General features: G+C 56.8%; 2 protein-coding genes across 11 annotated transcripts; both read right to left on the minus strand.

Annotated features, from left to right (window-relative positions):
• Positions 1-534: 534 nt before the first annotated feature.
• Positions 535-13714, minus strand: LOC149861573 (uncharacterized). 10 transcript variants are annotated; one of them, XM_090052384.1, is made up of 7 exons: positions 10292-10702; positions 8572-8616; positions 6242-6362; positions 5462-6142; positions 5135-5333; positions 4651-4782; positions 535-4534 (listed from the first exon to the last, which is right to left on the minus strand). In XM_090052384.1, the coding sequence occupies exons 3-7, from the start codon at positions 6278-6280 to the stop codon at positions 3984-3986; spliced, it is 1602 nt and encodes a 533-aa protein (XP_089908510.1). In that variant the 5' UTR covers positions 6281-6362; positions 8572-8616; positions 10292-10702; the 3' UTR covers positions 535-3983. The 10 variants fall into 10 exon arrangements, with proteins under 10 accessions (XP_089908510.1, XP_089908513.1, XP_089908514.1 ...); XM_090052387.1 differs by lacking the exons at positions 6242-6362; positions 10292-10702 and adding an exon at positions 11391-11443; XM_090052388.1 differs by lacking the exons at positions 6242-6362; positions 10292-10702 and adding an exon at positions 11380-11429.
• A 2345-nt stretch (positions 13715-16059) lies between these two features.
• On the minus strand, positions 16060-19317 carry LOC149861574 (uncharacterized). Its single transcript, XM_090052559.1, has 4 exons — positions 19280-19317; positions 18660-19044; positions 18248-18337; positions 16060-17779 (listed from the first exon to the last, which is right to left on the minus strand). The coding sequence occupies exons 2-4, from the start codon at positions 19024-19026 to the stop codon at positions 17289-17291; spliced, it is 948 nt and encodes a 315-aa protein (XP_089908685.1). The 5' UTR covers positions 19027-19044; positions 19280-19317; the 3' UTR covers positions 16060-17288.
• Positions 19318-27464: the final 8147 nt, after the last annotated feature.

Below are 27464 nucleotides of genomic sequence, written 5' to 3' on the forward strand. Positions count from 1 at the left end.
GCGGGGGGAGGATGTGAACTCAGTTTCCAGCAGCAATGATGCTGGAAATAAGGTCATGTTGTGCCTCAGTTTACTTGTGAAACCAGGAGGAAGTCAGGACAGCAGAGAAAGTGGTGCAGTCAAGCTCCACAGCTCTTGGGTTTCTGTCCTTGGGGACCAGGTCTCTCACCTGGTAGATGGATGTGTCCTCTCCACAGTTTTGTTGCCTGCCTCACGTCCACTGAATCTCCCAGGGGATGGACAGCCATGACCCAGGCATCTTATTCAGGTCTTATACAGTCTTCCCTAGAAATCTGGGTCCGGTATTGAGCAGACACATTTCAGTGCAGATCATTCCTGTGCTCTGGTGCGTCAAATCCCCCATTGCCCCATCTCCTCAGCTAGACTGCGTGTCCCACGAGGAACCACTTTCTCCCTCTTTGCAGAAGGGAGCATGGGACACCAGTCCCTGGTAGTGGTGCATCCTGGAGATGTAGTTCTGCCCAGAGAGGAGAGTTTGACCACAAAGCCCATGGATCTGCAATACCTGGAGGGCCTGGTTGAAAAGACTTTTATTTTTTCTACTTCAGGAAAAAGGGAGACGGAGCCACTGACTAGACCCACAGAGCTCTACTACCCAGGTCCTGCTCCTCCACATGCTTTTGGCTGCTTTCACAAGGGGTCGGTGGGAGCCCCAGTCTGTGGGACACAGCCGGGGACTGTCGGGGAGCAGCCGTGCTGCAGGTAACCTGGGGGCCATGTCCAGCACGTAAAGGCTGAGCTGATTCAAGCATCCTCTGAGTGATGCCCAGTAGTTTCATGCTGTTTCCACTTCCCCCTGGGGAGGCTGAAGGAGCAGAGGATGGTCACTCAGAAGCCCTGCAGTCCAGACCCGGGTGTCAGAAGTGAGGTCACGGCCCACGCCAGTTCCTGATGCAGATGCAAAACAGCTGGGTGCCCCAAACCAAGCCAGGATGCAGCGCAGTCTGTTGGGGCTTGGAGAGCCCCGGTAGGCAGTGCCCTTGAGGATAGTGACAGGGCATCTGGGGACAAGGGTGTGATCCAGGGCAGTGTCACAGAGAAGTCAGGCTGGAAGGGACCTCTGGCCCCAACATGTGTAGCCCCTGCTTGAGGCAGCATCACCCATGTCACAACCAGCTCAGCCAACTGCGTGTCCAAGCTGTGCAGAGAGACCCCGAGGTAGAGGCTCGCAGGCCCTCCTATCCAGAGCTGACTCCCCTCCACCTATCCCCCCTCAATCTGCCTTGGTACAAGTCAAGCCCCTTTCCCCTCGTCTCCAGCGTGTGGGCTACCACCCCCAGCTGGGTGTCATCTGCACTGGGGCTAAATGTGCAACTCAGCCACGGGAGCAACTCTCAAGGGACTTAGGAACCCAGTCCCCCTACCAGATCCTGCTTAGAAGCCTGGAGGTCATAGGAAGTGAGTGGGGCTACTGGATGCCTGCAGCCAAAGGTGTGTCTGAAAATAGGATGCAGGTTCCCAAATCACCTACTGGCCACATGGATGGTTCATTGAGAGCTGAGCATATATCTGCCATCACAGAGCACGTAGGAAAAAAAAGGACATTCCCTTCCCAGTCGGCCAAGTGCAGCCAACAGGACCAGCCAAGATCCCAGCAGGACAGGGTAGACTGGCCAGGCAAGGACCATGGGGAATGTTTCCATGTAAAAGCCACTCACCTCCCAGAGGTCCCTTTTGCCAGCAACTACACATGGGAGTCCTTGCCCCCTCTCCACCCAGTGTCCCTCCTGCGTGCTGGTTTGGACAGGCACCTCTTGCAGCCGAATCTGAGCCAGGAAAGTGGTGAAGCTCAGAGAGGTGTAGGGCAGAGCAGTCCTCTGCTGCCTGTGCAGCCCAGCTGGCTTTGCAAGTGGGGCTGTGTGTGTGCAAACATACATACACAAGGGTTACAGCCTATCTGAAATGCAGCCAGCTCCTTGGTTAGCCTCAGCTTTAAGATGAGATTGGTATTGGGTTCTCTTTGCTGGCAGCTCCCAGTGATGCTGACGGCAGAGGAAGGGTCCTAGATGAAGATGAGCCAGATGGATTATTGAGGGATTGGGGGTAACTTACCCACTAAGGGATGTGACAGGGAGACAGTCCCCTCCTGTTCCTGATAGCAAAGTGCCCCAAAGGTCTGCCCATGGATTAGGGAACAAGTCCGCCTGCATCACTCTCCATTGCCACATCTCGTGTGGTGAGAAGCAGACCGTATCTAGGTCCCTCCTCTTCCCTGTTGTCTTCATCACTGGGACAATGAGCCAACGTCAGATCTTGCCCCACAGAACATTATCTCTGGGCAGGGGTGTAGCAGGATTGCAGGGGCCAGTTGCAACATGAGTTTTGCTTCTGGACAGCACTCCGGGGTCCTGGCTTGAAGCCAACTCCAACCCAGCAGCCCCAGTCCTCTCCCAGAGCTAGGATAGGACCTAGGTGTCCTCGCTCCCAGCCCTCCATGCTCTAATCCCCAATCAACACCTATGCCAGGGCTGGGGTTAGAGCGCTGCCTTCTACCTCCTACCTTGCTGGTCCACTGTCACCCCCGGGTCCTTTTCTGCAGAGCTGCTGCCCAGCCAGTCCACCTCCAGCCTGCACCGGTGCATGGGATTGTCCCATCCTAAGTGCAGGACTTTGCACTTGTCCTTGTTGAACCTTGTAAGATTTCTTTTGGTCCAGTCCTTCAACGTGTCAAGATCTCTCTGAATCCTAGCCCTACCCTCCAGCATATCTGCTATTCCCCCAGCTTAGTGTCTTCTGTAAACTTATGAAGTCAGGATCCAGTGCAGCCTCCATATCTCCCCCTGGTTCACACTCCTGGTACCCGACAGGCTGCTGAGCAAAGGGAAGCCTGGCCCTGACCTGTGCAGGCCAAAGCAACATGCCTGAGAGCAGCACAACCCCATCTGGGATGGGAAAGGGCAGCCCTGACCGGACACCAACGCCCCCCCCCGAACCATACCCAAGAAGGGATGCATTTAGAGCAGGAAGGCAGGGGGCCAGGGGGCCCAGACTCAGGCCTGTCAGACAGTCCGTGCACAGGGGACCCCCACTTTAGTTCATGTAGGGGCCATTTCCCCTTATGCCCATCAATATGGGGCTCTCACTCTTGCCACAGGCCCCCTGGGCTGGGAGGGATCATTCCCACCTGGTAAATGATCCCTGTGACAGGAGGATCCGTGACAAATGGAAAAGGTGCAGAGGAGACCCTCTCAAATTGTACTGAGGCCAGCATCTAAAAACAAGGTCCTTTTTAATTGCATTTTCAGCAGAGTGGAAGTTCTTACTCTTATTTCCCTCCTCGCAGTTGGGGATAGCATCCAGAGCCCCCTCCCCTGCCAGAATAGGACCCTGCAGAAGTCCCAGCTGTTACACCTCTGTCCCAAGCAGCGGGGGGAGCAGCTGTAGGGCCTTCCTCACAGCTGCCTGGGCCCCAGAGGTGGGAGTCTGACCCCCATAGCAACATTTTTGTAACAAGATGCTCCTTAAAACGGGGCAAGGATGAAAAACCTCAATATTGTTTTGGACATAAATACCAGGGGAAAAATATGTAACTAACTGCAACAGTGAGAAAATGATGGGCTGAAGGGGCAGCAGTAAGTAGATGATGCCCAGTGCTTCAGCTCTTAGTTAAGAAAGACATTTGACAATGGGTTTAAACCCAGTGAGGCCAAAGTTCCTCCAGTCTCCCTGGGGAAGTACCCCCAGTTTGGCAGGCCCTGTTGGGCACAGTTTTTCCCCTTTCAAAAAAAATAAAATACAAAATTACAGGGTGGCAATTTTCTGCCATCCATCAATGCCACTGACAGCACTGTCATTTGTGACTTCACGTTTCCTATGCATCTCAAAATGAGGGAGTTTGTGCCTCTCTCGTTGACGGTGATGATGCACTGCGTATCAAAATAGACCAGAATCTCATCAGCACCAACCATTGGGCCCAATCAGTAATTATGAGCCTTATACAGCCCAAAACTGTACCGCTGGAGTTAAAGTTTCTCGCTGCAGTCTGACGGTAGCTGCTGGGCCAGCGGTGTTCTCTGTCGCAGGGCTAAGCCGCTCCGTCGCATCATGCGGATGCACCACCCATTGCTCGCCTTGAAATCGTGCTGTGGGATATTTAATTCCTTTGCTATTTCTAATGCCTGGAGCCTCAGCATTTCGCAGGTGACACGCACACCCTCGCTCCTCTGCCTCTGAACATAGTTCAGCACCTGCTTCTCGATTTCAGGAAAGCGGCCCTTCTTCGGACCACTGAACGACCGCCGCGTGGACTTGGCTGTCTTGAGCTTGCCTTTTAGCTGCCTCCATCGACGCACATTGGCCTCGGTCACGCTGTAGATCCTCCCCGCCTCGCAGTTGTTCGTTTTCTCGGCATAATTGATGACCATCATCTTAAAGTTCCTGTCATAGCTGCGCCTCATTCCCTTCAGCATCTTCCCCCGCACACCGCTCCTTTCTCTTTTTTGGACATGATCCGCCAAGACGATACCGAGGGCTTCCCCGCCACTGCCAGCCCCGTAGATCTTACCGTAGGCTCCTATATTTGCAAATGTGGGCCAGTCAGTGGTGATCAAGCCCTGTGCCTGCACCCCCATATGCCCACCCCTTTCCACCACCACTAGCTGTGCTACCTGCTCCCCTGCCACCACTTGCCTGGCTGCCAAGTATCTTGCTGCTGCATGCTGGGTGCCTCACCACGTGCTACGCTGCTGGGTATCTCCAGGCCACCACCTGCTTCGCTGAGTGGATCCTTGTTGCTTGCTCGCAAGGTCCCGCCGTCTCTGACTGCAGGTATTGAATTTGCATAGGATACTCAATTCAAGGCTGAGGTTTTATTTCCCTCCCATCCCATGCAGAACAGGATGGGTCAAAGAAACCTCATCTTGGAATGAAGTCACTATGGTAGGGCGACCCATGAGCATGTGCTTGGAGGGAAAAAAAGAGCACCCAGAGAGCACAAAAGGGGGTGACTAGGACTTGATTGCCAATACTGACCCTGCAAGGCGCAGGATAAAGCAACCAAGGAAAAGGATCTTTCTGCTGGGCAATGAGACCACACAACAGGCCTCCAGTCCTGGCCCTGCCCCTGAGGGGCAGTGCCAAAGATTTGAGACCCTCGCTGCAGGTGGCATGTTACCTGACTCCTCGCGGGGTGGGGGTTCCTCTTTGGGGACAGGAGGCAGCTCACTCTGGGGCCCCAGGCTTTCACCCCATCCTGCCTCCGGCACAGGCTGGGGCTCTGACCGCTGCAGCCAGGAGTCAAGAGGTTCCCACAATGCCCCAGCAGGCATCATATTGTCTGAGGCCACCTCCTCCAGCTTCACGTGCACCGTGACCTGGGGAGGAGCGAAACGTGTCACCGGGGAGCCGGGAACTGGGAGAGATGGGGGTGGAAGGGAACATCCCTCAAACCCACATGGAGACGGGGCTGGCACCATCAGTGATTGGGGTGAAATATTCTCACCTGCAGCTTCTCCTTCTCTGCCTGCCCCAGCTGAAACCCCTCAACCAGGGCTACGGCCTCCGCGCAGGTCTCTACTCCGCGACCCCACACCCAGCTCTGCATCTCCTGGGGCAGCACAGCCAGGAACTGCTCCAGCACCACCAGCTCCAGGATCTGCTCCTTGCTGCGGCGCTGCGGCTCCAGCCAGCGCTGGCAGAGCTCCCGCAGGTGGCCACAAAACTCCCGTGGGCTCATAGCCTCCTGGGAGCGGAAGCCTCGGAAGCACCGGCGCCGTGTCTCCAGCGTTGGGGCATCGTCCCTGGGAGCCACCTCCAGCTGCTGTGGGGTCACCAGGGCTGGTGCAGCTTCAGCAGGGAACAGCGGGGCCTGGAGCACCTCCCAGCGCTGGACCGGCTCCTCCTGTGGCTCCTGTTTCACCTGAAGTGGAGGCACCGGTGTCAGAGACTCCTCGCTGTTCCTGGCTGGGATGAAACAAGGGACTTTGTCTGTCACCATGGGGCCTGCTGGGTCCTGTTCCTCCTTTTTAACCAGGGGCAGTGCCTGGAATGGGAAACCCAGGGCTGGCGTCGAGCCCAGCTCAGAAGCCATTTTATCCACTGGGGGAGGCTTCACCCCAGCTTGGGGCCTGTTCTCTCGCTCCCCCACGGCTTGTGCACTGGCAGCAGCTTGTCCCCGGGTGGTCTGTGGGTAAGAAGACAATGTAGATTTAATTTTGTGATGGAGACAGCCAAGGCCCAGACCTACCTCCCCCAGCTCTGATACACCCTGACCCTCACTCACCCAGATGGGCCGCATGGATGTCCCTGCCCACCCTGACATGTGGTGCCATTAGGGCACTGTCTCCCAGAGGACCATGCAAAGGGCTGTCACCACTGCAGTCTCCGAGGAGGGCCCTGTGCCTCTGCAACACCACAGACCCATTAGGTCCCTGCCCCACCTCCTCCATAGTCCCCCACACTGCCAGATCCTGCAGGGACCAGACATGACCCCCAGCCCATCTCCCTGATGGGGCTCTCCCAATGTCCGGCCCCACCACCCCCTCGATCTCAGAGCTGCCTCCATCCAGTCCCCACATGGCCCACAACGCTTCCTGCACCAACTGGCCTGCTGCCTCCCTCCCCTCCCCCAGGCTCAGCCCCTGTACTACAAAACCAAGCAAAGGTCATTGCTGCGCCCATCACAATGGTAGCAGGCACAGCACCCATCCTGGTCCTCCAGATGCCAACGGGCCTGGCCCTATAGGGAGACCAGCTTCCCTGTGCCCCCCAGCCCAGGTGCACCTATTATTTTTAAGCACATGGGGGTCTCTTACTGTCACACTAGAAGCAAGCGGCAGCTTGTTCCCTTTCACCCCCATCTCTCCTGGTTAACATGCTTGTCAACAGAGGTGCGGCCTCTTTAATCTCAAGCCTAGACCTCTGCAGGCAGGGTCCCCCTGAACCTTTCAAATGCCCTTCTCGCCATTCCCCTTCACCCATGTTGCTATTTGACATCTCCCTTTACGTTCAAGGGAAAGCAGCACCTCTTTACTTGAGTATCACAGGGTCATCACGAGTGTCCTGCAATTTGTCATACACCTGTGATGCAGCCACAAGAGCAAGCAGCCTATGGCAATTGTATCATAAAAGCACAGACAACGAGGGCAGGAAGGGACCTCAGGAAGTCACATCTTGTCCAACCCCCTGCTCAAAACAGGACCAGCCCCAACTATATCATCCCAGCCAGGGCTTTGTGTCGTTGGGTGTTAAAAACCTCCAAGGATGGAGACTCCATCACTCTCTGTTCCAATGTTTTACTACCCTCCTTGGGAGAAAGCTTTTCCTAATATCCAACCAAAACTTCCCTTGCTGCAGCTGGAAACCATTGCTTCTTGTTCTGTCATCTGCCCCCGCTGAGAACAGTCCAGCTCCATCCTCTTTGCAACCCCCCTGCAGGGAGTTGAAGGCTGCTGTTAGGTCCCCTCTGTCTTCTCTTCTCCAGACTAAGTCAACACAGTTCCCTCAGCCTCTCCTCACAAGTCATGTCCCCCAGCCCCCAAACCATTTTTGTTGCCCTCCACTGGACTCTCTCCAACTTGTCCACATCCTTTCTGCAGTGGGGCGGGGGGTGCAAAACTGGACACAGGACTCCACATGTGGCATCACCAGTGCTGAATAAAGGGAAGAATCACTTCACTCCATCTGCTGGCAATGCTCCTACCCATGCAGCCCAGGATGCTGTTAACCTTCTTGGTAACAAGGGCACACTGTTGGCTCCTATTCAGCTTCTTGTCCACTGTAACCCCCAGGTCCTTTTCTGCAGAGCTACTGCCCAGTCAAGTAACCCCCAGCCTGTACTGGTGCATGCAATTTTCCCATCCAAAATGCAGGACTCTGCACTTGTCTTTGTTGAACCTCAAGAGATTTCTTTTGCCCCAATCCTCCAATTTGTCCAGGTCTCACTGAATCCTAGCCCTACCCCCCAGCATACATACTACACCCCACAGCTTGGTGTCCTCTGCAAACTTGCTGAGGGTGCACTCTGTGCTACCTTCCAGGTCACTAATAAAGATACTGAACAGAACCGGCCCCAGGACCAACCCCTGGGACACTCTACTTGATACCAGCTGCCCATTAGACACCGAGCCATTGATCATTACCCTCTGAGCCAGATGATCCAGCCAGTTTTCTATCCACCTTCTAGTCCATTCATTCAGCCCATACCTCTGTAGCTTGCCCATGCAAATATTGTGGCAGATGGTATCAAAAGCCAGTTTCTCGTTCACAGCCTTCTTGGCAACAAGGGTACACTGTTAGCTCATATCCATCTTATTGTCTACTGCCACCCTCAAGTCCTTTTCTGCAGAGCTGCAGCTTAGCCAGTCACTCCCCAGCCTGTCCCAAGCCCCTTTATGCAGACAACATCCATGATCATCCCCAAACCAAGGAAAAAAGAGAAAAAAAAGATGCCTTGGAGGTGCTGCAGAAAGCATTAAAATATTTGAGCTGGGCTGGGTTTAAAGCAGTGGTTTTCAGTGGTCCATAGACCCCCGGGGGGCCACAGAGCGTGTCTAAAGGGGTCCATGAAAGATTAGTAGGACCAATTAAAGGTATGTGAATACCCATACTTACCATTCAAAAGGGGTCTGCCCCTCCATTTGGTATTTCCAAAGGGGTCTGTAGATGAAAAAAAGGTTGAAAACCACTGGTTTAATGTCAACCTAGCAACAGCTCAGCTCAATCAGCAATCAGCCAATGACCTCAGCGTCCACCTGCCAGACCAGTTTAACACAGCTGGAGGACTTCGGTGATGCTGCCCTGACCTGCAGACTTCACCAGGCTTTAATCTTTTTTTTTTTTTGGTCATTGACTAGATTTTCTCAGGATGTTATTAAATACTTTCTCAAGATGGTATTAAAAATGATTAATAGATTCCTAGATTGTAGAGTCGGAAGGGACCACAAAGGATCACCGTGTCCAACCCCCCGCCCCTGGCAGGAAAGAGGACCGAGGTCAGACGGCCCCAGCCACGTGCCTATCCAACCTTCTCGGGAAGACCTCCGAGTTCGTGAGAGCACCACCTCTCGGCAGCCTGTTCCAGGCTCTGGCCACCCTTACTGTGAAAAATTTCTTCCTAATGTCCAAACTGAATCTATCCTCCACTAGTTTCCACCCATTACTCCTAGTTACTCCCTGGGGTGCTCTGGCAAACAGTGCCTCTCCAATTCCCTGCTGTCAACCCTTGATAAACGTATAGGTGGCTACAAGGTTTTCCCTCAGACGTCTCTCGTGAAGGCTGAAGAGATCCAGATCCCTCGACCTCCCCTCGTATGGGTCTTTCATGGAGGCCACTAATCATGCGAGTGGCCTCCTCTGGACCCTCTCCAGAGTCTCCGTGTCCGTCTTGAAGTGTGACACCCAGAACCGGACGCAGTGCTCCAGCTGCGGCCTGACCAGCGCCGCAGAGAGGGGGGCAGCACCTCCCTCGGTCTGTTGGCCATGCATTTGTTAATGCACGACAAGGTGTGATTGGCCTTATTGATGGCTTCGTTGCACTGCTGGGTCATGTTCATCTTGGAGTCACCTATGAGTCCAAGATCCCTTCCAGCCGCTGAGCTGCTCAGGCAGTCATCCCCCAATCTATAGGTGTGCTGGGGATTCCCCCTCCCGAGGTGGAGCACCTTGCATTTGTCTTTGTTGACTTGCATCCTATTTCGTTCTGCCCATTGCTCCAACCTGTCCAGATCCTTTCCCCCCACCCCCGTGCGGCCTCCTGAAAAGTCTCTGAAATGGCAAGAAACAGAGGAGGACACGTGAACTGTGAACAAGTTAAAACCACTTCTGCACCTGTGTTAACATTTTCTGATGGAGAAATCCTAGCCTGCCCATAAAGGAGGAGCTTGGATACAGGCTGTCAACACCGGGATCCCAAGAGGTGGAGATAATGGCTCCAGACCCCAGAAATAAAGCAAATCATGTATGAGGCAGGAACCAAGAGGGAGAAGAAACTGTAAGCCTGGGGGAAGCTGGTCCTAAGAGAAGTTAACCAACCATCAGACAGCACGGTACCCTATGTATTGGCTCTCACAGAGGCCTGATCCCCACGTGTCTACCCCATCACCCCCCTTCAGGAAAGGAACGCTAATGGTTCTTGATCAAGCCAAATCAACCCCAAGGCTGCAGTGAGCATTGGGACACCGTAGATGCTGTAACAACCCTCCCAGGCGAGTTGAGTTGCTTTGTGTCATTGGTGCCTTTTTGGGCAGGGCCCTGGTGGGGCCCATCTCCTCCCCAGGAACCTATTGCTGATACCAGACCCCCAAAAAACAGACACAGATGATTGGATCGGGACCTGTGCACACGGAGACCTGCCAAGACACCTGCTTTTCAACGACCGAGGGGCAGCATCACATCGAGATCGACCTCCGGGGGATCAACCACGCAGGAGCGAAGTGAGGGAGACCAGGGCACGCTGGTCTTTGCACCACGTGCCCAGGTGCTGTCGTGGATGAATGCACACTTTGTGTGGGCACATGATTCATGTCACGCCCCTGCCACTCAGGGATGGGATCGAGCATTACAACCCCCAGTGCCACGAGTCAGGTGTGAACCAGGGATTGCGCATCGCAGTCACGGAGAACGAGGGCTGGAAGGGACCGCGGGAAGTCGCATCTTGTCCAACCCTCTGCTCCAAGCAGGATCATCCCCAGCTCCATCAACCCAGCCAAGGCTTTGTCCACCTGGGTCTTCAAGACCCCACCACCTCTCTATCCCGGTGCTTTCCTACCCTCCTCATGAGAAAGTTTTTCCCCTCCCAAGATCAGACCTAACCCTCCCCTGCCGCACGCGGTACACAGCAGTAACAGCAGTGCTCCCGCAGGCTGGGATCCATCACAGAAAGGTCGCTGCTCCACGAGCTGCGGGCTTCGCAAGCGGAGGAGATACAGGTCCGGTGCACCCGACGGCCAGGCGGCAGCGGGCTTGGGAGCGGACAAACGAAGGCGATGGGTGCGACGGCAGGAGGCTGAGATCTGCCGCCACGGGGCTCTCTCCCCTCCTACTGCACCCGCCGGCCGTGGGCGCTGCTCGCAAGGCAGGCGGCCGACCCCTGGGCGAGGGCACTGCCGGCGGGCCGAGCCAGACGGGCGACGGCCGAGGCCTGCCCAGGCCGGGCGGCAGCAAGGCGGGCGAAGCGGCGGCCGGGGCAGGGGGCGAGGGGGCGGCGGAGCGGGGCCGGGAAGCCGCGATGGAAGCAGCCGGCGAGAGGCGGAGCTGGCAGAGGGACCGGATGGGGAGGGGAAGAGCCGCGGACAAAGGGTCCCTGCACTCGGCGGGGTCCCGCACGCCAGCCACTCCCGGCCCGCAGCCCCTCGCCCACCCCGGTGCCTGCAGCCCGCTGCCCACAGCCATGCCCCCCACTCCCGGCCCGCAGCCCCTCACCCCACACGCACGAGGCCGGGCAGGAAGGTCCCACGCGCGATGCGCGCCCCCACCAGGGCAGAGCAAGCTCCCACCCCCAGCACCGCCAGCAGCCAAACAGCACGCACGCCGGCGCGGCCACAGCCAATAGGCGCCATGGAGGGGGGAAGACCCGCCCCCTCTCCTCTCTCCATTGGTTCGCTCCCTGCTCCGCCCCCTGGCCACGGGTGGAGGGGCGGGGCTTCGGGTGACGTCACCGCGGGGCAGGATCTCCGCGCCCGGGACCGTGGATGTTCCACGACTGTAGGGATTGCCGATGACGTGACGCCACCCACGTGCAGGATGACATAAGCAGCTCGGACTGGTGTGTGAGAGCGGCGCGTCGGGAGTGTTGACCTGCGCGTGCGCACAACGAGGAGGCGTTCCCTGCTGGCTGGGGCTGTGCCCGCCTGCGCCCGAGATGCGGGTAGCCCGCGCGTGCCTGTGACGTGGATCCCGCCGTGCCAGCGCCGCACGGAGCCGCGGCCGCCTCCCCGCGCCCGGCTGGCTGCGGGCCCCGAAGCCCCCCGAGCTCGTCCCCTCCCGGGGGCGGGGAAGGCTCTCGCTTGAGTTCAAGGAGCCGAGGACGGGGCAAGGGGCAGCGGGCGACCAGGCGGGGGCAGTCGCCTCCGCCTCCAGGCTCCGCGGGGGTAGGTGGGCTCTCTGCCGCCGCCCCCCATCGCCTGGTGCCCCCCGCAGGCCGGGGGGGCCTGGGCAGCAGGAGCGGGACCAGGGGGATTCGGGCTCCTTGTGGCAGCCTGGAGCTGAAGGCATCGAAGGGAGCAGGAGCAGGTCCGCCTGGCTAATCCCCCACCGCCCCTCCCCTGCGGCTGGGGCTGTGGGTTTCTGCTGTAGTGCCTGGTCCTTGCTCTGCTTCGGCGGGTGACAAGGACGAGCCCTGGAAGCCCTGAGCTTTCCTCTCCCTGGAAGGAGCGACATTGCACCCGAGTCACCGCTCACGTCTCTCCCCCGGGTGCTCTGCAAACCAGCCCGCGCTACTCCAGCGTCCTGCAGGAGAGCGTGGGTGGTGGAGTGGTAGGATGCCCGCTCCCACGTGGGTCCGTTATGAAGGTGCAGTGGAAACTTGCAAGCCCCACTCAGTTGTTACTGGAGGCTGCTACTCGCATAACCACAGAGGACTTGAGACATGGCTGGAAACCACAGGCTGCCTCCTGCACGGGACCCCCGAGTTCAGTTTCCAGCCAGTGCAATATCTTAGGTCATCTGTCCAGCAGCTTAGGCCATTCAGCCAGCTGCTCTCAATAAGTCAGAAGAACAGAACAGAAAGACCAAGCAAGTTGTTGGTTCCTCAGGGATGGGGATGGGAAAGAGCTGATGTAGAGAAAGCTGAAGTCTGCAAGGCCTTTCTCACTTCAGTTCTGCACAAGGCCTTTCTCACTTCAGTTCTGCATGACTGGAAAAGGATAATGGCAGTGCCCATCCCGACTGGTGGAAACAAGAGTGATCCAGGGAACGACAGCGTGGCCCATCTGACCTTGACACTCAGGGCCTAATGCGCCACTCCGGGATCCACAGCTGCACAGCTGGGCCTCATGCCCACCGCAGCCATTTCCCAGCAAGCAGGGGTTGAACTGTGCTTGGTACGGCACCCTGTGCTGCGCCCGGCATAATGACACCCCCCTCAGCTGGGAGGGAGGCATGATGTGGGCTGGGGTCTGTCTCATTTTGGAGCCCATGGGATGGTCTTGAGAAGAACTTGTGTGAGTATTCATGCAGCTCAAAGGGTCCATGCTGCCCCCATGGCTGTCCCACCCTCATTGATTTCACTGGCCTGGCCAGGCGGGCTTACAGAGGAACATAAGACTTGCCCTGTACTGGGTCAGACCACAGGCCTGTGTTTCCCAGTCTCCCGCGTCCCACAGCAGCAGCGAGCAGAGGCTGCAGCGGAGAGTGAACAGGGTCTGAACGGACAAGGGTTTTTAGGTAAATGTGATATCTTTTATTAGACCAGCGTGTTTACAACCAACAACCCCAGGGTCTGACCAGGGTTTTTTCCACTCTTCCTCTCTACTTGGAGCCCCCCAATTTTTAAGGTCTAGGAAGTTTTAATTCAGAGGCTGTGCCCCTCACTCCCATGCTCAATAGTGACTGATGCCTGTTTCCTCCATGAATGAGTCCAGGCCCTTGGTGAATCTGGCTAAACTCTCAGCTTCCCCCGCAGCTGGTGGCTGTGAGTCCCACACTATAATTGTGCTGCGAAAAGGAACTTCCTTTTGTTAGTTTAAACTTCCTACTTGCTCCTTTCATGTTGTGGCCCCAGACAGTCGATAATAAATCCCCATTACCTTTCTCTTCACTGTTTCATATTTTGTAATGCCTTCTCGTGTCCGCTCTCGAGCGTCTCTTTTCTGAGCTGAACAGGCCTGGCCTCATTAGTGTCTCCTCACATGGAGGCCCTTCATCAGCTTTGTTGCCCTTCTTTGTACCTTCTTTAGGGGTGCATCTACACATGCACTTTAATGAGCCTTAGCCTATTTTAATGTGCATTAAAGCACCACTAAGAAAACCTGTGCTATTTAGTTAATGCATATTAAAATAGGTTAATGCACCTTAAGCACCACCTAAAAACCACACTCTTTAGTTAATGTGCATCCAGACAGGCTAATGCACATTTTCCTAGTACCTCACAATAGAGGTACTAGAGCTAATGTGCGTTAACTAAACCACATTAATGCATGTGTAGATGTGGTTCCTCTGTTTCCTTTTCAAGGTGCGGAGACCAGACCTGGGCATTGTATTCAAGGTGTGGGTGTACTGTGGGTTTAAAACAGAGGTGGGCAAAATGTGGCCAATGGGCTGGATCTGGCCTGGCAGGCCATTCTATCTGGACTGCAGGACGCCCCAAAAATTTAGAAAATTAATATTTATCTGCCCCGGCTGCCTGTCATGCGGCCCTCAATGGCTTGCTAAAACCCACTAAGTAGCCCTCCCCACAAAATAGTTGCCCGCCCCTGGTTTATAAAGAGGCATCAGGATACTTTCCATATTTTTTACAATTCCCTTCTTCATTGTTGCTAACATATTGTTTGCCTTTTTGATGTCTGCTGAGCTGATGTTTTTAGTAACCTGTCCGCGACACCTCAGATCTCTTTCCCGTGGGCTAGCAGAGCCCCTCATAGTATCAGTCTAATTGGGGTTATTTTTGCTCATTTTTGCCCAGGCTTCCCCAAAAAGGGGCCAGGAGATGCACCCACCCTTGGAGACCTGCCTCTGTTTTCTTTCTCTAGGTTTCCTTTTGTGAGGGTGCACTAACACACATGCTGAATGAATCCAGGCATCTCCTGGTGGCATTTGGGCTTCCCCAGACATGCAGGAGAAAGCTGAGGTCCAGTCTGTTCTGCGGTGGGATTTTTTGGGATCTGAGTGAATGTCTTCTGGGGAATGTCGTGAATGCCTTATGGGAGGAATCAAGGGAGCCCGTTTAATTTATTTTTCCCCCACCTCCCTGCTTCCCTTCACATCACTGCTCAGCCTTGAGGTTTAAAAATCCTTCTTGGGGATAATTCCCCAACCCTCCCAGGTGGAGCCCGGGGGCATTTCCCAGCTATCAGGTGGGATATGGGGGGCACGAGGGGAAATGACTTGCACATGAACCAAACTGGGGGGCTCTGCGTAGGGACCATCTGTGTCACAGGCCCTCTTGGGGTCGGAGCCTGGATACCTGTGTTCTCGCTCTCGACATGCCCCTTGCTGAGGGGGTGGGAGGAGGGGCAGCCAGCATGTAGCACGCATGGGACACACCTGCCACAAAGATTGGCCCCACCGGGTTGGAGGGGGTTACTGCTCTGCCGTACATCGCTGGCCACCTAGCTTCATGCAGTTCAGCCCCCTGGTTGAATCTATTTGAGGGCTAAGCTGCCTGGCATGGCAGGGAAAGCCAATGCACCAAGCCTGGCTTAACCTGGTGCAGTAGCCCTTTGAGTACTGGGGGTCTGAGTCAATGCAGGGAGCAGAAATAAAAAAAAGGGGGGGGATGCATCTCAAGGGAATGCAGCAATCCCAAGGGACACGGAGCCAGACTGCTCTCAAAAGGCAGAGCAGGAGGATGTGGGGAAATGGCTCCTGCCTGAACCAGACTGGGGTTCGCTGTGTAGGGACTGTGTGTCACAGGCCTGTGTCTGCACTTCCGTTACCTGCAGTGATGCTGGTTTCTCAGGGAGCACAGCAGTGTGAAATACTGCTTATGTGTGAGCCTGAGCCCTGACCCCAACCAGCACCCTGTCCCTGCTCAGTAGACCCCTCCCTGAGTCCTGTGTTGACTAGGGTACAACTGGGCCCTTCCCCAGTACACGTGGGCTTGCAGCGCCCCAAGCCCCTCAGCCCGAGTGGGCAGGTTCTAGTTAGAGTGGGGTTGAAGCAGAGCCAGGCTTTGCTTCTAGAGACATGGCAGGTGACCTCACCTGGCCTGTCACCACACTCTTCTCTGGGGAAAGAGTGATTCAGGCTTCAGTGCCTTGCACACAGCCCCTCACACCCAGCTGTCTCAGCCCTGGGGAAAATCAGCTGCTAAAGGGGACCTTCACACCTGCTGCATACATCCTTCTTCCAAGAGTGAGACCAGTCAGCCCTCCCTCAACAAGCACGAGGGTCATTCAGACATCACAAAGGTTCTTTTCTTTAAGAAAAATTGTAATACAGGGAAAGTTTCCTGACTTTGGAACTTCTGCCGTGTTCAGGGAAGGTGAGTCTTGGCCCTTCCTGCAGTCCAAGGACCCAAGGGATGAGCTGATACAACAGCGACAGGATGAAAGAAAACCTGATGCTCCCGACCTCTTGGAGTAATCACTCGGGGAGAAACCCAGAGCCACGTGGCTTTGGGACCCTTTGCAGGAAATTCCAATGGGCACAATCTCGATGCAGATGGCTCACACACTGGGCATCTTTGATGAGAAAGGCAGGACCTGCCAAGGGGTCTCTCCCCAACTCTAACCTAGCAGAGGGACTCCTAGCTCAGAGAGCCCACAAAAACCCTCAGTGCAGGGTCCTGGCTGTCCAGGTTTATGAGCTGCATCCCAGATCATGACTGGTTTCTATTCCCTGGCCAGGAAAGCTCCAAGTGTTGGGATCCTGGTGTTCCCACTAGAGGAGAAGGGGTTGGAAGTGCCAGTGCCATTGAGGCCTGGCAAGGGGCTCTGGCCCCTGGGCTTTTCCCACTGTACAGCTCTGGAGAAGCAGCAAACACTTGCCCTGGGAACACCACAGGCAGTTCTGAGACAAGCTGTGAAGGCAAGTGATGGGGCAGAAGTATGCGGAGGCTGAAAGAGGAAAACCTGCCAAATTGGACTGGGAGCATGGCAGCAGGTTGCAAGCAGCCTACTGAGGAGGATAAGTTATAAAAGGGGGGGAAAGCAGGGTCCAGTGAACGCTATCATTATTGCTGCACTCCAGAAGCCTTGCTTACTGGGATCCCGGGGCCTGGAGAGGGAGCAGTCTATCCACCTCTGCCGCGATGAGAACGGAGCTGGGATGACATGCATAAGAGTTGCCGGGTGCTCGTCAGACCCAGCTGTGACGATAAAGACCTCCGGCTGGGAGAACCAGATAGCCTGGAAGCGTGATGGAGGGCGTTGGTTCCGGGATTGATCCAAGAGGGACGAGGGAGGTCTCCCCTGGGGCACCTGTGTACCTGTTTGAGGCCTCTTGTGCTAGGCCAGATTCTCATTCCCCCTCCCTGAGCCTGGCCCCCCGCTAACTCCTGCTGGCACCCCAGCCGCAGAGGTAGCCCCTCTCTGCCTCCCATCCAACCTCAGGGTCAAGCTCCCATGCATCCTTAGTGCCTCGGAAATAACAACAGGAGGCTGAATTGCACCCCGCACCAGGCGCAGGGGCTGGGGCCACAGGCAGCCCTAGGCAAGTACCCGAAGGCAGAGCTACAGCTGCTGATGTGCATGAAGGTGGCGGTGCCGGACCAGGCTGGAGTAGAAAACGAAGCTGTCACCACACTCGTCACAGGAGTACAGCCAGGCCTCTGAATGGCCGCGCCGGTGCCGGGCCAGGTGGGACAGCTTGATGAAGGTCTTGCTGCACTCGGGGCACTTGTGCGGCCGCTCCCGGGAGTGCACACGCAGGTGCTTGGCCAGGTCCGAGTGCGTCACGCAGGTCTTCCCGCACTCAGGACACTTGTGCAGCTGCTCACCCGAGTGCAGCCGGCGGTGGATAGCCAGGTTGTTGGCACGGGTGAAGCGCTTCCCACACTCTGGGCAGCCGTGGCACTTTTCCCCAGTGGGGCGCCTCGCCTGCACCTGCTTCTTGCGCTGCCCGGGTCGCGGGGAGACCCTGGCTCCCGGTTTTGGCAGCTCCAGGTCAGCAGGACCTTCCTGAGGAGGCTGATCCTCTGCTTCGTCCCGGGGCCCTGAACCTGCTGGGTGGGGAAGAGAGTGTGCAGGTTAGTCCCGGCGCTGCCAGGCAGGGGAGGCCCTCCCTGCTGGCAGCACACAAAAGACGAGCGGGAAGCATGAATCAGAGTCCCAGGGATCTCCACGAGGATGTAGTGACGGGGCAGTGCCTCCCAGGACTCTCAAGGAGAATTTGGCAGGTGTCTCAGGGACTCCTCTGACTCCCTCTGGCTCAGAGGGGTGAGCAGAGGGGGCATTAGAGCCTGCAGGGGGAATCCCTGGGAGAGGGTGGACGTGATAAGGTGTGGGGGAAGGAGGAAGAGAAAGATCATGGGGGTACAGGTGCTCCAGCGCGTGGGGAGTTGTCTAGGGCAGTGCAGAAAGAACAGGATGGATGGATCTGCGGTGACATCAGTCTGCGCCGAAACCTCCTGGCAGGCCAGAGCTGCCTGCCGAGGGACAGGCCTGTGGGGGGCAGAACCACGGCTCCTTACCAGCTCCTGGGGAAGGGCCCCGTCTGCGGCACAGGCCCAGGGAGCTCTCATCCGCTGACGAGTCCCAGGTCCGGTCCGTGTCTGAGGAATCTGCAGCAGGAGAGAGGCCGTGGGGTGGGTGAACCATCTGGGAACCGGGCTTGGGGACAGCCTTGTCCCAGCCAGCACGCAGGGGGCCATGGGGGCTCCGTCACCGCTGCTCCCCCCTGCTACGCGATCATGAGGATTGCACTGGGAGCTGCTGGCCCTGCACCACGCTGGCCTGGCAGTGACGGGGCCCAGACAGGCGGCAACCCGGCCCTAAGCCCCCAGGCCCCCGCCCTCCGTCCCCCGAAGCAGAGGGACATGTCCAGCTGCCCGGTGGCCCCAGGCCCGCTGGCCCTGTGCAGGGAGCGGGCGTCCCCCGTGTTACCTGACTCGTGCTCGGGCAGGGACTCCTCTTCGGGGGTGCGAGGCCGAGCCGGGCTTTCACCCTGCCCGCGGGGCACGTGCACAGGCACCCCCAGGGGCACCATCGCAGCCGCCTGCTGCTGCTCCGCACGCCCCGGCACCAGCTCCGACCGGCGCGGGGGCACCAGGACCGGCGCGGCCGGGGCCGGGGCCGGGGCCGGGGCCCGCAGCACCTCCCAGCGCAGCACCGGCTCCTCCCGCGGCGTGGGCTGCGCCGGTCTCGGGGGCGCCCTGCCGGTCCTAGCCCGGAGGCCCGTGTCGGGCCTCTTGCCTCCCGCGGCCGGCGGCGGGCCAGCGGGGGCCTGCTGCTTCATCTTCGCCGCGGCCATCCTCTGCGCGGGGGCGGCCTGCGGGGAAGGAGGCGCCGGGGACGCTGCTCAGCCCCCTCCCATAGAGCCCCCCGCCATCCCCCGAGGGGGCCTGGAGCTGTTCTCCCGCATGCCCCTATGGGGTCCCAGAGCCCCTTCCCCCATTGCCCCCATAGGGCCTCAGAGCACCCGCCCCTATAGGGTCCCACAACCCCCTCCTCCACTGTCCCTATAGTGTCCCAGAGCCCCCCACTCAGGGTCCCCGGGCCCGCACCCGCCCCGGGCAGGAAGGTCCTGGGAGCTCGGCCCCGCCCCTGCCCTGTGACGTCACCCACGGGGCAGGCGGGGCCCGGCGTTAACCCTGTCGGCGCCGCCCCGCCACGAGGGGCGGCCGGGTGCTCCCCCGCGGGCCGGGGCACCTCTATTCTGGGCAGCCGCAAAGAAAAGACTTTTTCCACCTTCCTTCCCTTCTCCTTCAGAAATGTGAAGACCGTTATCACATCCTTCTTCAGTCTTTGCTTCCACAGACTAAAGAATCAGTCCTTTCAGCCTTTCCTCCTAAGCCGTGTTTCCTAATCCTTCTTGTTGCTGTTCACTGCACGATTTCTAGGCTGCGCACACCTCTCACGAAGCGCGGGGCCCAAAACTGGATGCCGTACTCTGCGTGAAGCCTCTGCAGCACCAACTCGAACAGGGGAATCACTTCCCTTTATCTGCAAGTGACACTCCTGTTTGTATCGTGTCTGCTGGCTTTTTTGCAAACGATCACACTTGGCTCAAAATCAGCTGCTTTGGTTTTCATTTGACCTGCCCGGCCAGGTCGGTAAATTCATAACTTCATTTTTGGTTTGGATTACTATGCGAGTGCATTTACCCTCCTGTTTACAACTCAGTAAAACGTATAGGTACTCTCTCTCTCACTTTCTAGGGATAATCACCTGAAAAACATTCATTACAACTTTGAAGCTGCCAAGCTTGCCTAATATTGTACTGGCATCCCTTTCGTTGCTACTAATGATTTTTACGAAAGAATGAATTTTTAGAAATGGAAAATTTCCCACAGAAAAATAAAGCAGTGGAAAATTTTCCACCCCACATCTCTGGGCAGAGCCTGCACCTTTCTTTGCCCTTACGGTGGGAAAGCCTTTGCCTGCCGGGACTGTCTCCAAATGCACCAGCACGTTCACACTGAGGAGAAGCCACACCACTGCGCCGTGTGGGGAGAGCTTCAGCAACCATTTCCATTTCCATGTTCACCAGTGCGTCCCCCCTGGGAGAAGCCCTTGTATTGCTCAGAGTGTGGGAAATGCTTCTGGCACAACTCCCACCTCCTCCAGCACCAGCTTGTCCGTGCAGGGGAAGCCTCACCTCTGTGCCGACTGCAGGGAGCACTTCACACACCACCCCAGCCTCACGCGCAGCTGCACCGGGGAGAGGCCTCACAAGTGCTTCCGGGACCTGTCCCACCTCTGCGTGCACTAGCGCATCCACACTGGGAAGAAGCCATAGGGCTGCACAGGGTGGGGGAAGACCTTCACCCACGTGTCCTGCCTCCACATCCACCAGCGCGTCCACACCGGGGACAAGCCGTGCTGCTGTGCTGATTGTGGGAAGAGCTTTGCCCCTGCGTTCTCCCTGCGGGTCCACCCCAGCGTCCACGCTGGGAGAAGCCATACCGATGCGTGGAGTACGCCAAGAGCTTCACCCGCACATCTCACCTTCGAGAGCAGGGGCGCGTGTACACCGGGCAGAAGCCTTATGGCTGCCCCAACAGTGGGAAGAGCTTCACCCTCAAGTCCAGCCTCTGTGTCCACCAGCGCGTGCATCCTCAGGAGAGGCCGCACCACTGCGCTGACTGCAGGAAGAGCTCCAGATCCAGCACAGCACTCACCAAGCAATAGCAAACCCACAAACCAGACCCTTGCCATTGACACACGACTGTTTCATCCCACTTTCATCTCACCTTCCTTTCCTGCAGCCTGTGACCTGTTGTGGGTTTCGGGTGTAGATCCGGCCCCTGGTCTGAAGTGCTCCCACCGCCCTATGGACCATGTGCTGATTTTGCGTGGCCCTGAGAATGGAAAGGGAGAGAGCTGCAAGTCCCCGGGGCAGCCCTCCACAGGGGAACAGCCCTCATCCTGTTCTCTTGGCTGTCAACAACTGCCCCGCGTGCTCCAAGGCCCAGGATGAGTTGTGAAGGGAGCAGCTTGCTGGGGCTTTCCTTTCTGTGCCTGGGAGAGGAGAGGATTTTGGTCTGCTTGCTCCTTCCCTGAGCTTTGCTTTGGAGAATTAACTGAGGAGCCCCAGAGGACATAAATTCTCCAGCAGAAGCCAGCAGGGCAACCGACCTGCTTTGCAGCAGATCGAGCCCCTGAGCCGGTGGAAGCTGGTATGTCCCATCCTGGCTGCGGTGGAGCTCAGTGCAGAGCAGGAGGAACGAGAGCCCAGTCACTTGGTGGGGAGCAAGTGGGTTATTGCTGTAAGCTAGAAACCAGGTGGTGCCTGGCTTCTATCCCAGCCCGGGGTCTGTCGGGGGAGGGAAGGGGGCCCCTGGAGAAGGATGCCTGGGTTCTCTCTCGGTTCTGGGAGGAGTCTGAGGTCTGGTGGGTGAGAGCAGGAGAAGGGTGTGGGAGCCCGGGAGGTGAATGGCATCTGGTGAGGCAGGTGCTTCATTTCTCACCTGGGGGAGGGAGAGTGAAAAGGCATTTCCCCCCTGAGGGTGCTTCAGCCCTGGGCATGCATGGGATGCTCTCCACTGTGCCCCAGAGCACGAGCTGCAGGCTGCTGGGAATACCCGGGCCCCTTCCCCACAGCACCTGGGACAGCACGGGGTAAGGGGGCTGACTTGGAGCCTGCAGCTCTTGTGGGGGGCTCAGTGCAAGCTGGCTTTGCTGTTATTTGTATTGTAAATAGGATGCCCTTATGCCGTGTTGACTTCAGGTGCAGTTGGCAATCCGGGTGTGATGGCGGGCCGCAGAGGCAGCTCACTGGCTGGTTCCCTGGGACGTGTTTTGTTTCATGGGGCGACTGCTTGTCCCCGTGTCGAATTCTTAGCGGCTTTGCTGAGAGTGCAGCTGACAGGGCTTGGAAAAGAACAGGTGCCGTTCCCTGGGAGCGCCAGGGAGAGATGGGGCAGTTGTGTATGCATGTGTGTATATGTGTGTGTGAATGTGTCCTGGATGCCTGATTCTGTGTGTATGTGTATCACACGCTTGGATTGTGTGTGTGTGTGTGTGTACGTGTGTTCTGGATGCCTTGGCTCCATGTGTGTATGACCTGGATGCCTGGGGATACAGTTACGTGGAGGTGTATGCACATGTGTGTGCGTGTGTCCCAGACATTCAGAGGTGTGTGCGTGTGTGTTCAGGACACCTACATCTGTGTGTGTGTGTGTATGTACACATATGTGCGTGTGTGTGCATGTGTTCCAGATGTTTGGGGGTGGGTAGTGTTTATATGGAGGACACCTGCATGTGTATGCATGTCCTGGACTCCTGGATTCCAGGTGTGTGTGTGTGCATATGTCCCAGATGCCTGGGGATACATATACACGGGGATGTGTGTGTATGTGACAGACATGGGGGGGTGCTTATGTGTGTGTGCAGGACACCTACATCTGTGTGCGTGTGCATGTGTCCAGATATTGGGTGCAGGACACCTGTGTGTGTTTGTGTATGCGTGCAGGATGTGCGCGTGCGTGCAGGACATTGGTGCATACGTGTGTATGTGTGGAGGATGTGTGTGTAACACCTGTGTGCACCCATGTTTCCATGCCTCTGTGTGTAAGCATCCTCAGCTGCCAGTTTCTGGGGGTGACTTCAGTGCCCTGCGAACCCTCAGGGAGGCTCTGCAGACCAAGGAAGCTTGGAGCATCTGCACCAGCCACATTTCACACAGGTATGTCATTCAGCTCCCTTTTAATCACAATCGTAATATGAGAAGACCATGGGGATGAGGCAAATCAAGCTGTTGATTACAAAGGAGGAGAGAGTTGGTCACCCAAAGGCAAAATAGAAGCACCAGTGGCAGCCCGGAGAGTGAGTGTCTCGGGCACACTTGGTCTCTGTCTCTCCCTCCTCGTAGTAGCCCAGCAAGCTCATCTCCAGTGCGAGTAGCAGGAAGTCACTGTGCCTGTTACGCTGTTTCAGCAGTACTAGAAAATATTTCCTTCTAATAGGGTATTGGGACAGACCTCATTCATTGCCCAGAAAATGGGCGTATTTTAGTTGAGAGCACACAGCTGTGTGGGCCCCCAACCCCGTGCACAAGATGCCAAGCCACACAGCAAGCTCACGCTTCACCGGCTGCCTCCTATGGTCTGGGGGCTTCTGCTTCAGCAGCTCTGTAACCGATCACCCTCCTTCCCCTTTTCCTCCCTCAACTCGAAATAGATAGGACGTGGGTCTAACATTCCACTATTAAGCAGCCTAAACCTATTACGATCTACAGCCAGTCCTGGGGCCTCCCCGGCTCCACTGCCCCATCACACGCACAGCCAGCTGTCCATGCTGCTTCATTGTGCTAGCCCACTCCATCCATCCCATCACGGTGGGCAGGACCCTGGACCTCTGCAGCCTTGCCATGCTTCATGGTGGCTGTGGATGGGATGGTGGCAATGCCACAGGCGTTCACTCCGTGGTAGATGTGGAAATAGCCCTGGGGCTTTAATGGAGAGATGCAGTCAGGGGCTGGGCAGTCAACCCTCACCTCTCCCGCTCCCCGCTGCGCACACAAATGTTGGGAGGATGAGCCTCCTGATGTGCTCTACCCCAGTCTGCACTGAGCAGGGGTACAACCAGCCAGCAATGCATCCCAACCATGATCTGCACCGAGCAAGGGGGGCCTTTATAATCAGTCCCCAGTACACACCGTTCCAACCTGCAGTGAGCTACAGGGCCCTGTATAAACGGCTCCCTACACTCCCATCCCAGACCCACTCCCAATCTGCACAGAGCAAAAGGGGGCCTTTATGATGAGCCCCCAGTGCACCCCACCCCAGAGCTAGCTGCATCCTAGCACACAATCCTGCCAGCTAGTGCCCCCCTCTCACCTGCTCTCCCCACTCTGGCCCCCATGAGTTCTCGACGATCCACTTCTCTGGAGTGAAGAGGGAGGGCAGCAAGGCAGGGTTGAGCAGAGCCATCCTAACACCGGAGCTCTTGGCACCCTCCAGCCTGCTTGTCCTGCACCTCTTCACCCCATGGCTCCTCTCCATCACCTTCCCCATCCACCGGGGACTGCATGCTTAAGGGCAACCAACAGGGGTTCATCAGTGGCAGGTCCTGTCTGACCAACCTGGTGGCCTTTTACAATCAGATCACCAAATCATTAGATGCAGGGGTAGCAGTGGATATAGTCTTCCTGAACTTTTGGAAGGCTTTCGACACTGTCTCTCACCCCGTTCTCATTAAGAAACTGGGGGCTGTGGTGTCAACACCTACACAGTCAACTGGGTCGCCAACTGGCTGGAGGGCCGCACCCAGAGAGCGGTGGTGGATGGGTCCTTCTCAACCTGGAAGGACGTGGGCAGTGGGGTCCCCCAGGGCTCGGTCCTCAGGCCCGCACTGTTCAACATCTTCATCAGTGACTTGGATGAGGGAGTAAAAAGCACCTGTTCAAATTTCCTGATGACACTAAGATGTGGGGGGATGTGGGCACACTGGAAGGATGCAGCAGGCTACAGTCAGACCTAGACAGGTTACAGGGGTGGGCGAACAAGAATAGGATGGGATTCAACACAGACAAGTGCAAGGTGATGCACCTGGGGAGGAACAACCGGCACCATACCTACAGGTTGGGGAACTCCCCTCTTGTCAGCACGGAGGCGGAAAGGGATCTGGGGGTGATCATTGACTCCAAGATGAACATGGGCCGGCAGTGTGGGGATGCGGTCAGGAAGGCCAACCGCACCTTATGCATCCACAGATGCATCTCGAGCAGGTCCAAGGAGGTGATCCTCCCCCTCTATGCGGCACTGGTCAGGCCGCAGCTGCAGTACTGCATCCAGTTCTGGGCGCCGCACTTCAGGAGGGATGTGGACAACATGGAGAGGGTCCAGAGGAGGCCACCCACATGATCAGGGGACAGCAGGGCAGGCCCTACGAGGAGAGGTGATGGGACCTGAACCTGTTCAGCCTCCAAAAGGGAAGGTTGAGGGGGGATCTAGTGGCCTGTTATAAATTAGTTGGGGGATCAGCAGGCATTGGGGGAGTCCCTGTTCCCCCAAGCACTGCCAGGAGTGACCAGGAATGGCGGAGGGTAGGTTTAGGCTAGATATCAGGAGTTGCTACTTCACAGTCAGGGCGGCTAGTGTCTGGAACCAGCTTCCATGAGAAGTGGTGCAGGCTCCTACCCTGGGGGTTTTTAAGAGGAGGTTGGATGAACACCTTGCTGGGGTCATTTGACCCCAGTACTCTTTCCTGCCATGGCAGGGGGTCGGTCTCGATGATCTACTCAGGTCCCTTCCGACCCTAGAAACTATGAAACTATGAAAACTCCCCGACCTAGGAGCACTCCAGTGTCCACCCCACTGCTCCCCTCTTCCAACCTGCCCAGCTCCTGTACCCTTCGTGACCCAATCCCACATCTCCCTCGACTCATGGCACTCTTCTCCCCCCAGCCCATTAACCCTGTCTCACCCACATCCATACCCTCACCCTGCCCCACTCACCCATGCCAAAGCCCACCAGCAGCACTTCATGGTTTTTGTCCTTTGGGTTACAATTGCAAACCATTTTCTTTGTGATGATGCCCTCTCTGTAAAACTCTAGAGGAAGGCACCTGTAGTCAGGTAGGAGCACAGGTCAGCTGGGGGTGGAAGGCATATGGGGCTCCCCTCCCCATAGCGGGCTCCTACCTGCAGGATCATAGCATTTATGCCCACAGTGACAGGACCCCTGGTTGCGATGTGGCTGGCCAGGTCTGTGTTGGTGAGGAACATGCACATGTATTGCTGCTGTACATGCACTCATAGATATATGCACGGACACAGATACACACATCCAGAGGTTTCTGCCCACGCCCAATGCCCAAGCAAGCAGCTGAGTAGAGCCTGGTCTTTGCATTTTCACTCTCCTTGCTGAAGAGGTCCTTCCTCCTCCCAAAACTAACCAGGCTATACCTTTTTCCCTCCCTCAATAAGATAAGAGCCACCCTTGCATCCCCCCACCAATGGATAAGAAGAGACAGCGCCTATGGAGAGGGGTCTCCCCCACTGCAGGGATCTCCACCATAGGTTGGAGTCCCTCAAGGACCCGTGAATCCATTCCTTCATGGACTGGGGTTCCCACTTCCCTGCCATCATCCTGTAGGAAGCCCTCCTCCCCCAGGGACTGAGTACCCCATCCCCTGCGCCCAGTCCTTGCTCCCCCTCTGCACTGGGGTCCCTCTCCCCTGAATGCAGTCCCCAATTCCTCCTATAGATCAGCTCCCCACCCCCACCCCTGCCTCTCCTGCAGTCAAGTCCCCCCAGCCTGTACCTTGCACTGAGAGGTTGTAGAGGTGTTTGTGGTGGATGGACCAGAGAGACTCAACATTGGCAACAGCAGCAAAGGCCCAGTAGGAGCCACACATTTTCTGGGGTGGAAGTGGAAGAGAGGGGAAGGGCGGGGAAGCTTAGACCAGGGCAACCCAGCTCCATGCTAGGCAGGTGCTGGCCTGGCTGACAGATGTAGTTTCATAATTTCTAGGGTCAGAAGGGACCTAAGTAGACCATCTAGTCCGACCCCCTGCCATGGCAGGAAAGATTACTGGGTTCAAACGACCCCAGCAAGGTGTTCATCTAACCTCCTCTTAAAGACCTCCAGGTAGGAGCCAGCACCACTTCTCTTGGAAGTTGGTTCCAGACCCTAGCCACCCTGACCGTGAAGTCGTGCCTCCTGATATCTAGCCTAATGTAGGGGAGCCTAATCCTAGGCAATGAGGGCTGGAAGGGATCTCAGGAGCTCACATTTGGTTCAACCCCCTGCTCTAAGCAGGACCATCCCCAATTAGATCATTCCAGCCAAAGATTTGTCTAGCTGGGTGTTAAAACCTCTAAGGATGGAGATTGCACCACCTCTCCAGGGAGCCTATTTCAAGTGCTTCACTATCCTAGTGAGAAAGGGGAGCAAGGCTGAGGTCTCTGTGGGGAGGGAAGGGGCACAGGAAGCTGCATGGAAACATCAAGACGCAATGCTGGGTTGAGGCTGCTCAGTCAAGGGGGACAAACTGGGGGAATTGTTAAGGGGGAACAGGGGGGAGAACTGGGGGCCACCAAGGGCTGCCCTGGGCATCAAAGCTACCCCTAGGGAAGTCCATGGTTTCCCCATCCCAGCCCCCCGACCTGATTCTTGGCAGGGTGACAGCCCCAGCCTTCCTCCAGTCACAGCCATGAGGGGCCGGCTTTCCAGGGCCCTGAACAGTGGGTTGTGGGGCCTAGCCCAGCATGGGATGCAATAATCATTCCCTGAACTTCTCCT

Source organism: Crocodylus siamensis, chromosome 6 (genome assembly GCF_052110815.1).
Source record: "Crocodylus siamensis isolate JL-2025a chromosome 6, ASM5211081v1, whole genome shotgun sequence".
NCBI classification, from domain to species: domain Eukaryota; kingdom Metazoa; phylum Chordata; order Crocodylia; family Crocodylidae; genus Crocodylus; species Crocodylus siamensis.